The sequence below is a fragment of the Leptopilina boulardi genome, unplaced genomic scaffold (genome assembly GCF_019393585.1).
Source record: "Leptopilina boulardi isolate dan_hultmark-lab unplaced genomic scaffold, ZJU_Lbou_2.1 LbouV2_72, whole genome shotgun sequence".
Taxonomy (NCBI): domain Eukaryota; kingdom Metazoa; phylum Arthropoda; class Insecta; order Hymenoptera; family Figitidae; genus Leptopilina; species Leptopilina boulardi.
The window spans coordinates 285,380-301,488 of record NW_026138019.1 but is presented as its reverse complement, the minus strand read 5'-3'; the positions used below and the strand labels follow the sequence as shown (position 1 = coordinate 301,488).

Genomic DNA, 16,109 nt, shown 5'->3' with positions numbered 1-16,109 from the left:
TGTTGAATTTTTGACATTGACGTTAAAATGAATTTGATTTTAACGTCAAAGTCAAGTTAAAATACATAATCGACACCCATATGAATAATTCTTTTATCGAAATATTTTATATATTAATTATTATATGATATGGTAAATAAAAAATTAAAGAATTAAAGAAAAATATTATATTGATGTTTAATTTCAATCATAGTGCGATTAATTTTTCGATAGCAGATAAACTAGAATTTAGATAATATGAATTTATCAAATGTCATTTCCACTTTTGATAAGATTTCAAATTTTTTTTTAGTATATAATAAAGTAAATGAATTTTTCTACTTTATATATTAATTCTTCAACATGTCAAAATTATCGTTCCTTTTGTTTCTTGCTCTTTTTGGATTAGCATTTGGTGAGTATTATATTTATAAAGAAAAAATATTAAAATTTCCATAATTGATATTTAGAAAAATATAAAAATTTTGTTTTGTCTATTTTTGTATTTTTTAATTGAATTTTTTTTTCTAACTACAAAAATTACGAACTCTTTTCAATATAGCAAATCCATTGCTTCATTTTGATGAATCAAAATTAAGTGGTCGTATCGTCGGTGGGCTTACCGCAAAAAAAGGACAATTTCCTTATCAAGTGTCCCTACAAAGTTTTGGTAACTTTCATTATTGTGGAGGTTCCATTCTAAATGAAAAGTGGATTTTAACAGCAGCTCACTGCATATTAAGGTATTTAAGAAATTTATGTTTTCTATTTTTAAAAAATGGAAAAGAATTAATATTTTTTAATTATTTAATTAATTTTTTTTAGTGAAAGTATCAATGTTGTTGTTGGAGCTACTGATCTTTCTAATCAAGAAACAAATACTACTGTAAAACATAAAATCAGTAATATTATTGTACATCCTAAATATAATAAAAATGGTCAATATCACAATGATATAGCCTTAATCAAAATTAAGGAAACAATAAAATTTTCCAACAATGTACAACCAATTAAATTACCTCCATTTGATTTGAATTATGAAAGTATACCTGTTATTGCTTCTGGCTGGGGACGATTACAAGCAGTATGTATTTATTTAAATTAATTATTATTAAAAGTGCGAAATTTCGAATAATTATCCATTTTTTTTAGGGTGGTGAACGACCAAAAAAATTGCAATATTTAGAAAGTGAAATTTATGATCATGAAGATTGCGTAAAACTTTTATCTGAAATTACATTTCCTTCTATAATAGATACACAAATTTGCACTTTTACAAAAAAAGGACAAGGATTGTGCCATGTAAGTTTTTTGTTATTTTAGAAAAAAAAATGAATTAAAAATATATTAATAATATTTTATAATTATTTTCTATGCAGGGTGATTCTGGTAGTCCAATTGTTCTTGCTAATTTTCAAATTGGAATCGCTTCACTTGCATATCCATGTGCCTTAGGATATCCGGATGTAAGCACTCATGTTTGGAAATTTGTTGATTGGATAATATCTACAATGGAGAATAATTAAATATTTTATTAAATAAATTAAATTAATTAATTATTTTTTATAATATTCAGTCTTGTTTTTTTTTACTTTTTGAATAAAAAAATTTTTCTATTATTCATATAATTTTTTTCTATATATATATGTATATAATTTTTTTTTTAAACAACTGTTTAAATATTATTTTCTAAAAATTATTTTATAGTAATATAAGTTCTTTAAAAAAAAAAAAATTTGTAAAAAAAATTTTATCACATATTTTTATTGAAAGAGCTTAATTACTCTTTATTTCATGCGTGGAAATCAATTAACAAAATCTTTTTTTTAAAAATTCATTCAAAGCAAAGTTCTTTACTTATCAACTTTATCAAAAAGAAGTTTAAGCTTCCAAACCAGCTTACATAAAGCTTCTAACTTGAACGTTTCTAATTTATGTAAAATTCTTTTATCGATATTTTACTTTCGATAAAAATTTTTCAACTATACATCGGTTATACAAGTTTTCCAAGTTTAAGTCGACACCACTAGTATATATCATGATTTTATATCAAAGTAATAAAAAAAATGGATGCGCACGAGCTGTAAAAGAAAAAAATTACAATTTTTCATATTGATATTTATACATCAATTATTTACATTGATTATATAAATTTTACAGAGAAAAAAAAAGGTAAAATTATTATTTGAAAATAAAAATATTTTTTAAATAGAATTTATATTAGTGATTTTAAAACATACGTTTTTGATGGAAAAAAAATAGTTGGAAAGTATTTTGAAAAATAATAATAATAATAATAATCGGGTACACGACAGAAATGATGGTTGGACTATATTTGAATTCACGCCACGCTTGCTGAAAGAATAAAGCTGTTCACTTTTGATACCTACCTACAACGAAATCCATTGTGGAGGTGATCGCTATTGACAAAATGAATGATGGTTATATGGCGCCAACAACGTCCCACCACCCCTCTGGTATCCATAAATCGTCTTCCGCAGAATCAACGTTTCTACTCTGTACCCTGAAGCAAACCAATCCCTTCCAATTCCATTGCTTTCTCTCTCTTTTATTCTCACTTTTATTATTTTTTTTTCTCCTTTTTAAACATCTCTAAATATATCATTGCATCTGCTTAATCTTTTAGTTTTCAATTACATTTCAATTATTATTATAATAATATAATAATAATAATAATAATAATAATAATAATAATAATATATTTATTATAATATTATTTTTTTTTATTTATTATTATTTTTTATTATTTATTATTATTATTATTTATTATTAATAAAAATTTTATTACTCAAATTTTTATTATTATTATTATTATTATAATTATTTTATTATTTTTATTATTATTGTGAATTATCTCAAGTATCGTGTAAACAATAAAATATTAAAGTATATTTAGTACATTTTGAATTATTTAACCCTCGTTATTATTATTTCAATTTTTTTTGTTTTTCCATTAATTATAGGTATATTGAAGAACTAGTTGAAATTAATATTGAATGTTAACGTAATATATATATATATATATATATATGTATATATAATATAAATGTCAAACCGGTCGAGTATCGATACTTGTTTTGCAGAAGAAGCAGTGCAAATACTAATCTTCGGGGAATTGGAGGTACATTTACATATGAGCCCAGTACTTGTGAAAGTCGATATTTGATGTGATTGTCACGGCAAATAAATACTCACACTCATGCATCCATATAATTCCCGATAGCAATTTTCCGAATTTATTTTGACCGCCAACACAAAATCGAGCAAAAAAAAATTTTTTTTTTTTTGTCAAATAAAGTTTATATATATTTATCCAATGTCAATAAGTTTTACCTAAAATATAGAATTTAAAAAACAAATTTAATCTCCATTCATTCTATATGTACAGCGAGAAAAAAAAAAAAATAAATAAATAAATAAAATAGAAAACAAAAATAATTATTTTAGCATATAAAAAAACAGACTTTTATCTATTCATCCAATGGAAATTTATAAACGATTTTAAACAATATATATATATATATATATACAATGACTGAAAATGAAATTTCACGAGAGAGGTAAAGTGCAACAATAGTGTTTTGTGTATAATGAAGTTCCTTATGCAAAGATTTTCACATTTTGTGGTTGAAAACTTGTCAAAAATCCTTTTGTAATGTTTCACTTCAACTATATATATATATTGTGTGTAAATTTGAAAAGCACGGTCCTAACTTGCGGTAAGTTTTGAGAGAAACAATAATAATAATAATAATAATACTCCTTCTCTGTCTCTCTCCTTCTCTCTTGTATAGTTGAATTCTAAATACACTTTTCGACCCCGTTACAACAACGATGAATCAAGCACAATGTTTGCAATGTTACATTTAAGACTAGGCGATAGTTTTAATGAAATAGTCAACGAATACAGTTACTGTCACACACACACAAATGCAGAAAACTTCACAAACCTCATTTCTGTTTCCTTTCAAAATTATAGAAATAAAAAAATTAAATCACTACTCCTTTTTTATTGAAATATTTTTAAAAAAAAATAATTTTTTCATTCAAATTTTTAATAACAATTGTAATTTTAATAAAAATAAAATATAAAATATTTGTATATTTTTGTAAATTTTTTTACTATTTTTGTGAAAATTTGTAAAATGTGTATCATTGATAAATATTCGGGGGGTGGGTTTAAACTTTGCTAATGAGACAATGTATATGTGACAGGGTCCTTCCACCATTTAGCAAGTGCCTCATTGACTTTAGCGATGGCTAGGTCTGGTTTATAATGTGCTTGAGAGTAGGACCAAACCACTTGATCGCAGAGAATCGATTTCCAGCTCTCAGAACAGCGGAGAATATACATATATACAATCTCATATCCTATCTTAGATGCAAGAACCCGTTAAGTGTTTTTAAATTATTCAATCTAAAATGGAAATTGACTCTTAAAAAAAAGCAATATATTTTTACAAAGGTGAAATTTTGTTCTTGTCATTCAAAAATAAAATATATTTCAGTTTTATTTTATGCTTTTAATTTTTATATAGTACGTCTGACTAATCACAAAATACTCTACTTACATTTTTAATGGACAATTTTTTTTTGTCATTCAAATTCAATTTGACCTGTTTAATAATAAATAAATAAAAATATTAAAAAGTTTTATTTTCTCCTTTTAATTCTTACATTATGTCTGACCAAACCCAAAACTATTCTACTCACATTTTCTTTTGAACGAGATTTTTTTCAAATTCACCCGTTTATTATTAAATAAATAATTACAAAAAAAAAAATTGAAAATTTTTATTTTCTTCTTTTAACTTGTAGACTACCGGAAAGCCTAAATTTAGGCTTTTTTGCTAAACGCCGGTGGACTAAAGGTTAATTTTTACACTATGTCTGACCAAACCGAATTTATTCTACTTACACTTTTTTTTTGGACCTAATCGTTTTATTAATTATTATTAATTTTTACTTTTAAATTATTAATTAAATTTCTAATTTTAGTAAATATTTTTCTAATTTATTTATTATTAATTTTTTCTACATGAGGAAGCATTGTAATTTCTATATGGAAATTACTAATATTTAATATGAACCATAAAATCCCGGGAAAATGTGACAATTATATATTCGTGAATTCCGTGGAGAAATAATATACTAATTACATAAGTTTAATTAATGCCAGTGCTAGTTATTCACTATATGTATTATATATATATATATATACGATACAGTAGAAAGATGTACTTTCGAGGAGTTCAATTCGGCTTCATCGAGATGTAATTCTGAGAACTGTGAATACGATTGGCATGAAACCACTCAGTGATTCTAGTAAATGGACCAACTTCCATAAACATGAATAGATTGTGCTACTAGAATGCTCACCGATGAGAAATTGAACATTTTAGTCCTTGATGATCTGAAAATTTTGTCTTGTGGAATTTTCACTCGAATATAATATATTATTATTATATATTATTATATTATTATTATTATTATTATTATTATTATTATTATTATTATTATAGTAGTAGTATATAATAGTAATAGTAGTAATAGATTTATTTTCACAATTTTGAAATTCTTAATTATTTTTTAATAAAAAAAAAAGTTATTATATTAATTATCTGTACTTTTTTTAGGAACTGGAAAATAAAAGGGGTAGAAAAAAAAATTTGACAATAAAAAGTGATAAAGACGGAAAATTTATAAAAGCAGTCAAGCGGTTGTTTGTAGACCAAGGAAAACTCTAGAGAGCGGGCACAAGTAATTAGTCACGCAGAGGGTAGATAATTTTCGCAGACGACGAGTAATTATCGTTCTGTTTGCTTCTCTTCCCCTACTCTCTTTCTCTTTTGTCAATCACGTAAAGTACATCGTCAATCATGTCTCTCTTAGAGATCATTTGTATTTGAATTATTCAATTTATTTATGATAATTCGTCAAATTAACAATACAATAATTATAGTAAAGGAACTATTTTAGTCAATTATCTGATTCTCCATAATCAAAATTGACAAATTAGAATTAAATTTCAAATAGATATTTTTGATTGAATATAATTTCTTTTTATAAAAAAAAAAAAAAGAAATGTAAGTAGAAAAATTTGTGTTAGGTCAGATAGAATTGAAAGATTTGAAAAAATTAAGTAGAAATATCCGTATTGGATCAGACAATAATTTAGCTAAATTCAATAAATAAAACGATTTGGTTTTAGTAAATTCAGTAAATTAAAAAATGAAAAACAAAATACTTGTTAATTTATCAGCGACGGTTTTATTTCTTCTATAGGACAAAGTGAATTAATACTTTTTCATTAGAAAATAAAGTATACGCGTCCACTGGGAAAAATTCATAAGTCAAAGTAAATGTAGGAAGTGCGCTTCTAACTCACTTGAGACTACCGCTTGTAAAGTGAATCCACGCTTGACTTTCTTGGCTTGGACTCGGTAGAAGGAAAGAAATTGATTACGCGACGAGACACTGTATACGAAAAAGTACTTAAAACGTTGAAATATTAGCCTCGCTTCAGAGGAACTTGAAGCGTATATATATGTATATATAATATATATTATGAGGGAAATTAAGAAAATTATTCTTGGCGACAAACAAGTCATTGTAAATATATTTCAGGAAAACGTCTTGTTTCAAGATAATAACACGCCGTGTTATAAATAAAAAAGAGAAAAACAAATGAAAACCATATTTCTCTCTGCATTAAGAAAGTAAAATGTAATTTCTTAATTACTTTCTTAATTATAATTATTTTTAGTTTTCTATTAAAGATATTTGTTATCTTTACAAAAATTCTCTTTTATATAAAAAAAAACATTTTCTTATTCTAACGAAATTAAATCAATTTTACAATAATAATTAAATTATTAAAAAATTATAAAAAATTATCAAAAAAAAAAAAAATTTTAATAAAAGTATTATAAAGAAAATTATGGAAAAAATAATTAAAGTAAATACAAGGGAAAATTAAAAAAGATTATGGTCTGTGAAGATGTTGGTTTAACAGCGTGGTTTCGTGCCAAAATGAAAGAACATTCTTTTTGTAAAATATAAATCTTACGAAAGTTAAGTCACCGACGCGTCGCCTGAAGTGAACCTGCCGTTACGACCGCTGTGAAGCTATTCAGGAAGATTATAGTGATAAAGTCTTGTACTCAGACATTGTAGTATTATTTACTGTATTTCTTTTTTTTTTTTTTTTTAATGACCCTCAAGTTCGTTCATTTATTAAACCAATTTAATCGTTAACTATCCTTTAATTGGAAGTAAAAAAAAATTTGTTCGAAGAACTAAAGATTTATTTAATTTTTTTTTATTATAATAAAAAGTGAAATAATCTTTATTCTGTTAGACACTGTAGAAAAATATTTAAATGCAAAAAAGATTTTCTTAATAATTAACAATTGATTTATACCATCTAACTAGTTTTGACATTAATAAAATGAGAAAATCAAGATAAGTAGAAAAGTCCGTATTGTGTCAGACAAAAGGAAAAAAAAAATTTGGATAAGTAGAAAAGTTTTTATTGCGTCAGGAACTTGGAAATTTAAGTCAGGTAAGGGAACTAATTACAAAACTATTGGAAATGAAAGTAATGTAACTACAAAGAGAGTCTTTATTGTGTCAGACATTAGAGGACAATTTTGAAAACGAATTAATAAAAAAAAAAAAAAAATCAAGTAGAAAATTCCTTATTGTGTCAGACGAATGAAAAATAGAAAAAATAGCAAAGTTAATTGAATTCGAAATTAAGTAGAAAAAACAATTTTGTGTCAGACACAAGAAAATTGAAAAAAAGTAGAAAAATCTTTATTATGCGTCAGACATATTACTAGAATATTTTTAATAAAAAAAAAATTCCCTTCTCTATGATAAAAATTCTTTCAATATTTATTATTTCTTAATATTTGTGTACAAAATTTATAAGCCTATTTATACATCTCCTTTGTATAAATCTGTTTTGCTATATACACATCTAATCGGGTACATTTGACATAACGTGAAATTCGATAAAGTCGAACCTACCGATTTCGCTGAGCGAATCAGAAAGGATTATCTTGACTGTGCAAGGTAGGTGAAATGCAAGCTCATGAAGGGGCTGAAACAAGACTAATCCTTGCCAATATTTCACAGAGAATAATACTCATCTTTAGTGATGACCTTAATCATATCATGTTAATATATTACAAATTGTATTATATTTTCAATTTTTTTTTTTCGAAATTTTTATTCTTGAAATTTTTTTCCAAACAATTTTTATTTATTTTACATTTATTTTACATTTTATTTAAATAATTATAAATTAATATTATTAATAATTAATAATTAATAATATTAATATTAATAATTAATAATTAAGCATATTAATATTAATAATTAATATTAATAATAAAAATAATTAATCATAATTAAAAAAAAAAATTTTCATAAGAACATAAATTGACAAGACATTATATTGATTCTAATCTATTTTCACTTTGATTCTCTTAATACAAGTTCCGATTGAATCCAATAGAGTTTAACAACTATCCACGAATCTCTCAATTTCAACAATACGAATCTATCAAACTTCTGTGCGATTAGTCAATGATTGTTAATGGAATTCTTGGATTTATTGCAATGCTTTATTGGACATGAAAATTTCACAATTGGAAAATTGCATCTATTGAAAATGAATTTTTTTTTTCCCTTACAAATCAATAAACCACGTAGAAAAATAAATTTAAAAAAAAAACTATGTGAAAAGTTTTTCTAGTAATTAATGAGATTTTTTTTTTGTTTTTTAATTTTGTTAATTGTAGTAATTGTCTTCGAAGCTATTTTAAAGCTTTCCTTCGTCTCTTTCGTTCCTTTTTTTTTCATCCCAGGAAACGTTTTCGTGATCATCGGAGATAGTAAGTACTTTAATTGGAAAAGTTTCGGTCCACTATTTTTATTTGTTTGTTTGAATTTTTTTTTTTTTTTTTTTTTTTCGTTTTTTTTTTTGTTTTATTAGAAGCAGGATTTATGTTCAAACCGAAATACGATACGTCGCACGGAGCAGCCCTTTCGAATATTTATGCCTTCCACAGATTCTATCTGTACTCACGGTGCGATGCTTTTAAAACTGTGAACATTCTCGTTTATATAAATGTCTGCTAAAAATCGACGTTATATAACTTGTTTTATGTTGCGATTTTTTAATAATCCACTTTTAGTTTTCATTAGTTGATTATTATATTAACTTGAAATATAATTCGGAAAAAAATTTCAATTTTTATAAATAAGTAAAATAAAATCATAAATTTTATAAAATAGAAACTGAGAGGAAATAAAAAAAAAAAATTCTAAATATATAAGAAATCGAAAAGTTAAATGTTTGCGAAAAACACCTCATCAAGGAAAATGACTTCTAATTATTCTGTTTTTGCTTTTGGTATAGTTCCACGATCATGACATTTAAATTTATTGAGACTGTTTTATAAGAGAAGTTAATATAAATGAAGACTTTGGTGAAGTTACTTAGTATTGAAATTGCTTCAGTCAAAACTTGAGAACTTGGAAGTTGAAGCTGCCAGTGTTATCGAGTGGCGGATTTCAAGTTGAACTCTAATTGCAATTCTGATTTAAACACTACTGCTTTCAGTTCCAAACTTTCGTCTCGTTATTATATTACATAATTTGGTATCCAAAATCAAATGCACCTTTTCATAAGGAATTTTTTTTCCTTTTTGCCCAATTTTAATTATATTATAAGAAATATTCTTCAATTAATGTTATACTAATTCTTTGATTATTACTTTGTATTATTAAATTTATGTGTAATAAATAAAACCATGTTCTGTTTTTACATTTTTTTTCCCCTCATAAAATATAAATAGTCCTTAATTGACAAATAGATTTAATATAAAATCTCCTTTTTCATCAAAAATTCCCTCTTCTTTGGAATTAAAAAACTTTATCCTACCTCTAAGTTATTACTGAGAGTTATAATTGCCTTTTTAATGACATGCAAATTTTACAAAATACTCACTTTTGTCTTTGTATCTGAAATCAAATTTTAAATATTTAAAAATCTATTGAATAAGTAAATTTGATATCAAAATAAATATTAACTTTATTGAATTTCTGATTAAATTCACGTGAATTGAATTAAAATTTATTTCAATATATTTGAAAATAACATTATTTTTAATATTTGTATTTAAAAATAAAAATCTTCCTTTTTTGAAATGTTTTATGTCAAAATTGCTTTTCTTTGTTATTCAATCACCATCAGAAAGAGATGTAAATTTTTTCTAATACAAGGTGCTTCTCACTTTACACTTTTTTCATATATACACACACATACACACTGACTTCCGATGAAATAAAAGCTTTCAATGCATTAATTTTAAATTCAATAGTGTCAATCGATTGCACCACTAGATTAGGTTTTTATTTCTTTTTTTTTTCAATTGAGTATTTTTTTATATATATATTTAAATATATATTAAATTTATATATTAAAATGTATATACTAATTGAATTTTTTTAATAATAAATAATTAAGTGTCAAATAAATTATAGAGAAACAAATATATTTCTTTTCGCTTTTAAATGACCACAATTAACTCTGACGTTCAACTTCATTAGGTTGTAAATTGTGCTCACGGTGCAAGTGCCGAATGATGATTGATCCGCCAGTTTCGAATTCATTTAGTGATTCGATTTCACCATACATACGTGGAATTTAATTTTCCCTAAACGTGTGGAATTTAGTATTAACAGAAAAAAAAATTGCAAAATACAAGTCTCTCACTTCTATATTATATTATGAATTTAATATATATAAATAATGAGAAAATATTTTACATACTATAATTTAAAAAAATAAATAATTTACAAATACGAAAGTATTAATAATAAAATTGAAATTTTATTTAAAAATTACTTTTTTTTTGTCACTGACAATGAGTATATATAGATAATGGAACAAAAGTATTAAGATTGATTGAGAAAAATAAATCACAAAAGTGAGCAATTTTCATCGTTGGAGCAAGTGCAGAAGATTCATTCTTTAGACGCATTAGTAATGCACATTTCCGTGGTGGCAGACGATGATGAATGGACGATAAAAAGGGGAGAAGAAGGGTACAAAAAATAAAATTAAAAAAAAGGAAACTTAAAAAAGTCTAAAAAAAAGAAAAGAGGGGAAAAAAAATTGTTCCTTATAGGAAGGCACGCGTGATTTGAGAATACTGTGGAATTTCCTGCAATGAAAATCGATATCTATAGAGGGAGACACACTCGGTGAACAAGAACGACACGCTACGCATATTCTCAAAAACAGCAACAATGCTGAGCTACACGCGCGTTTTAATGTAGATCACGTTCGGCGTATGAGCACAGAGTCTTTTCATATATTTATATATGTGTGTATAATATATATAGATATATATATATATGGACCAAACTTGGAGTTCCATCGCACACAGAATCGATTCATTGAAGTATACATTGAACTTTATAAAACCCGGCATTTCTATATAAATCTAAAGTTGCAACTCTAACTAAAATTTCCTGTCCCGCATTCAGCACTTCACCTCTTGGATATTCAAGTTAAATTCGATTTAATAGCCCGCGAGAGAAAGAAATTTAAATTTATATAAACTTTTTCGAACAAATTTATTATTTATTTTTCTTTATTTTTTTGGTTTTATTTTTGAATTAGTGGGTATAATAGAGAGAATTTAAATGTTTGTAAATTTTCAGTTTCAGTAGTTAGGAAAGATTTTAGTCAAAAATTACCTGGAAAATTAGTAGAAAAGTACAGTTTTAGACAGACAAAATGTTTTCTATCATTATTTTTAGGAAGAAATTTTATTTTTCATCAACCTGAAATTCAGTAGTAAATGTAGAATTTAGTCAGATAAAACAGAAAATCGTCAAAAATCAGTAGTGAATGCAATTTTTAGTCAGACAGAACTTCGTTGTAACTTTGTTTTTAGTAGTTACAGAAGATTTTAGTCAGACAGAACATTTCTTATGAGTAGTAAAAAATATTTTTAGTCATTTGTTTCAGTAGTAAACTATGGTTTTAGTCAGACAATACTGAAAATTCTTAAAAACTATTTTTCAGCTGAAATTTACAGTTATGAAAAGTCAAAAGTTTTTTTAATAACTATTTATTTACTGATATCAGTTGTAAATATTATTTTATTATTTACATATTCCGATCAGTAGTAAATGCGATTTTTAGTCAGACAGAACTTATAAAATTCGTTGTAACTTTGTTTTTAGTAGTTACAGAAGATTTTAGTCAGACAGAACATTTCTTATAAGAAGTAAATATTATTTTTAGTCATGGTTTCAGTAGTAAACTATGGTTTTCGTCAGACAAAACTGAAAATTCTTAAAAACTAGTTTTGAATAGAAATTTACTGTTTGGGAAAGACAAAAGATTTTCTATAACTATTTATTTAATGATATCAGTAGTAAATATTTTTAGTCTACCTTAAAAATTTACATTTTTGCAATTTTATCTTCAGTAGTAAATAAAGATATTAGTCAAACAAAACTGAAAATTTTCAAAAAAACTAGTAATCAGTAGAAAAATATAGTTTTTGACAGACAAAACATTCGCTATAATTTTTTTAAATTAGTAGTAAATGTCAGTCTTAACTTACAAAATGGTACTTGTAACATTCGTTTCAGTAGTTACAGAAGATTTTAGTCAGACATAACTGCAAATTTTTAAAAATTCGAATTCAATAGAAAAATAGTTTCAGATAAAAAATTGTTATTTATATAATTATTTACATATTTCTATCAGTAGTACATGACATTTTTAGTCAGCCAGAATTTATGAAATTATTCTATCATTCATTCGCTTCAGTAGTAAAAGAAAATTTCATTTAGACAAATATTTGAAATTTCTACAAAAATTTTTGCATTTAGCAAAAAAAAATGGCATTATTAAAACAAAATATTTTCTAATTAAAATATTAAACTAGTAACATCAATATTTATAATAAAAAAAATAATTTTCCATTTATTTCTTTCTTTTTTGCGTGTAAAAAATTTCGAAATACATTAAAAAATTTGGAAATATTGCAAAAAAAATGGATATAGGATGTATGACTGTTGGTGCAACTAATACATTCTTTAAATCCGTGTATAACGTTACTATGGCGCCGGATGTCCACCATTTCAAATATCGCCAAACTCGCTGGGTGATTGCAGTGGAGAAAAGTTACTTTTGGTACTTCGTAAGAACGTTGCTCGCATCCCGTGAGCGCTTTACGCGACGATAACTTCGAGTTCGCCTAGGAAAAATTCTCTTGGAAATAAAAACTAGGACTCGGTCCGCCGGTTGTTGGCGTCGGCTGAGTTTCAAAAAGCAAGAGAAACTTGCTGAAATTCTTTCATTTATTATTTTTTTCTTTTTTTTTTTTCTTTTTTTTACTTTATTAATTTATTTCTGTAAACCCAAAGCCAGTAAAGTTTGACGAAGAAAAATACATTATTGTCAATTCGAATATTTTTTTTTTGTTGGCAAATTACAACAAATTTGTTAATTAAAAAATTAAATTCTCACAATTTTTTTTTTTAAACTTTTTTAATTCCCATTTTTGTTAATTAAAATCTATTAAATATTTAATTTTTCTTTTTATTCATAGTTGGAAAATGAATTAAAATCTTATAAGAATATAGAATTTGTACGTGACAACTCATTTTTAAATAAAAATCAGTATGCTCATAAAAAATGCAAGGAACGTTTATTTGTGTATACTATTCGCTTTTCAGCTGCCGCAAAATTGTGGTGCTTATGAATTCACAGGAATGAATTAAGTTTTATGCCCGCTTAGGGAAATGGGAATACAACTTACCACATTTGTGAAGAGTGGATAAAGTTGTGTTTGGCGCTATAACAACAATAAACTCGTATAATTGTTTTTGGTAAAGAATCAAAATCCACGAGCAAAGAAAAAAAAATGAGCGATTATTTTTATCAAATTTTATTTTTAAAACATTTACCTCAAATAGTTATTTTCGTATCAAGGGCGCAAAATAGGTGATTGTGGCGAAGGCGAGATTAGAGAAACCAAGGGGACCCGAAGCGCCCGAGGCGAAGCCGAGGGTGCGTAGGGTCGCCGAGGTTTCTTCATAATCTCGCCTGAGACACTATCACCTTTTGCACCCGTGCTGCGAACAACATTTTTTGTCCTGTCTGCATGGAAAGTGTATTATTGAGTGCATGCAAGTCCGCTTGTTTCAATGTTCCATCAGGGTTGGGAAGATAATATACTTAAGGTAAATTACATGTAGTTGTTTACGTATATTACGTATGTTTATTATGTCACAAAAAATGAAAACAATACATTTTTTAATGGTGCGGGCGCGAATGTATTTTGCGCCCGCTTCTATGACGTCAGCGGGCGCGAATGTACTTTGCGCCCGCATCTATGACGTCAGCGGGCGCGAATGTACTTTGCGCCCGCTCACCCCATCTCTGGGCGGGAATCACTTACTTTGCGACCGCCTCAAGTGCACGAAATAACACACTTTCCGTGCAGGTAGGACAAAAAAGAATTTTAAAATAATTTTTGTTATTGAAAACAAGTTATTTGAAAATATTTTTTTTTTTTTTTTTTTAATTGACTGTGTGACGATGTTTTTGAGGATAAAAGCTGCTATTATTTCACAATTAAAATTCGCAAAGTATACACATATTCTCTTTAGATATTGACTTTAATTATCTCGAAGCAGACAAGCTTGTGATCAGCCATGCCAATTTTCATGATCCCAATGTTCATGTGGTATAATGTGAATATTAATGTGCCAGAATGAGGTTGCTACCATCGCGTCACGGTTATACTGCATAACAATAACGCAACTAAAATCTCTAAAATTAACAGGACTAAGTATTATTATTATACCCGTGAACTAAAGCCAAAATTCTGATTCGAGTGTTAATGTATATATGCGTCTGTGTGTATTAAAACGATGAATGCGCATACAGACAGTTCTATTTCCCGAGGACAAAACGTAAATGAATGCGGATTTATCCCATCATATACATGACACTTGGGAAACTATCGTTTCATGAAAACTGAAACCCTCCACCGCAAATTGGTTCTTCCAGGATTATTGCTACCGCTTAATTAGCTAGATTTTAATCACTTTATTCACAATACAAATTAACATTATTATTAATATTTTTATTGTTATTTATAAGGAAAAATTACTCTCTCAATTTCAAAAAAAAAAAAACTTTCATTTTTTCTTCGTTGTTTTTTAATTCTAATGTTTAATTTTTTTTATCTACCACTGAGTTGAGCTGAAATCTCCTATATATGGTCGAGAAAAAAAAAAAAAACGCTTTTCACATGGAAATAGAGAAAGTCTCACTCCCCTTCGCACTAACGATAAAATCCATAAAATTTGGAGATTAATGGATTTGCAGATAAATGCAAATCGAATTCGAATACTATTTACCTGAAATGGAAGAAAATCTGAAAACAATAATTCAAAGGTGTGTGAGCATACTTAATCTAACGTTTATTTTCCACTTCAAAATAGAAGACATTTATTTCATTAAATAGCCATCATTAATCTTGTTTTCTGTCGAAAATAATCGTGTCGATCATACTATAAATATTTCTCATATATAGTTTTTCTATATTGTGAGGAAAAGTTACATTTTTCAAAATCATTTAAATATTATTATTATTATTATTATTATTGAATATATTTGGTTTAATTAGAAAGCACTTAAATTATTGCAATTATCAATGTAATAATTATTTTATTAATGAATTTAAAGGGGAACGTGACAATATCGTAATGTTTATATGTCAAACAAATAGCGCATTTGGCGAAGTGGATATATTTTTCAAAAATTAATTGCATGTAAATAGAAGATATTTTTGGTATCACTCGAATTTACGCAAGAATGATATAGGCAAATAGTAAACGAAATAAATATACTCAATCTGAGTCAGAGTGATTGAATAAATTCAAACTCTGTTTAAATAGCAATTCGATAACAATAATAAATGTTTGTCAATGTTAAATTGTATTTCGTATAAACAAAAGAGAAATGTGTTTGGAAAAATAAATAAATATATATAGTATAT

At 25.9% G+C, this 16,109-nt stretch overlaps 1 protein-coding gene across 1 annotated transcript; it reads left to right on the top strand.

The window, feature by feature from the left end:
* The first annotated feature begins 270 nt into the window (after positions 1–270).
* Positions 271–1,598, top strand: LOC127290585 (chymotrypsin-2-like). The gene is made up of 5 exons (XM_051319271.1): positions 271–394; positions 542–722; positions 805–1,063; positions 1,132–1,281; positions 1,359–1,598. The coding sequence occupies exons 1-5, from the start codon at positions 343–345 to the stop codon at positions 1,503–1,505; spliced, it is 789 nt and encodes a 262-aa protein (XP_051175228.1). The 5' UTR covers positions 271–342; the 3' UTR covers positions 1,506–1,598.
* Positions 1,599–16,109: the final 14,511 nt, after the last annotated feature.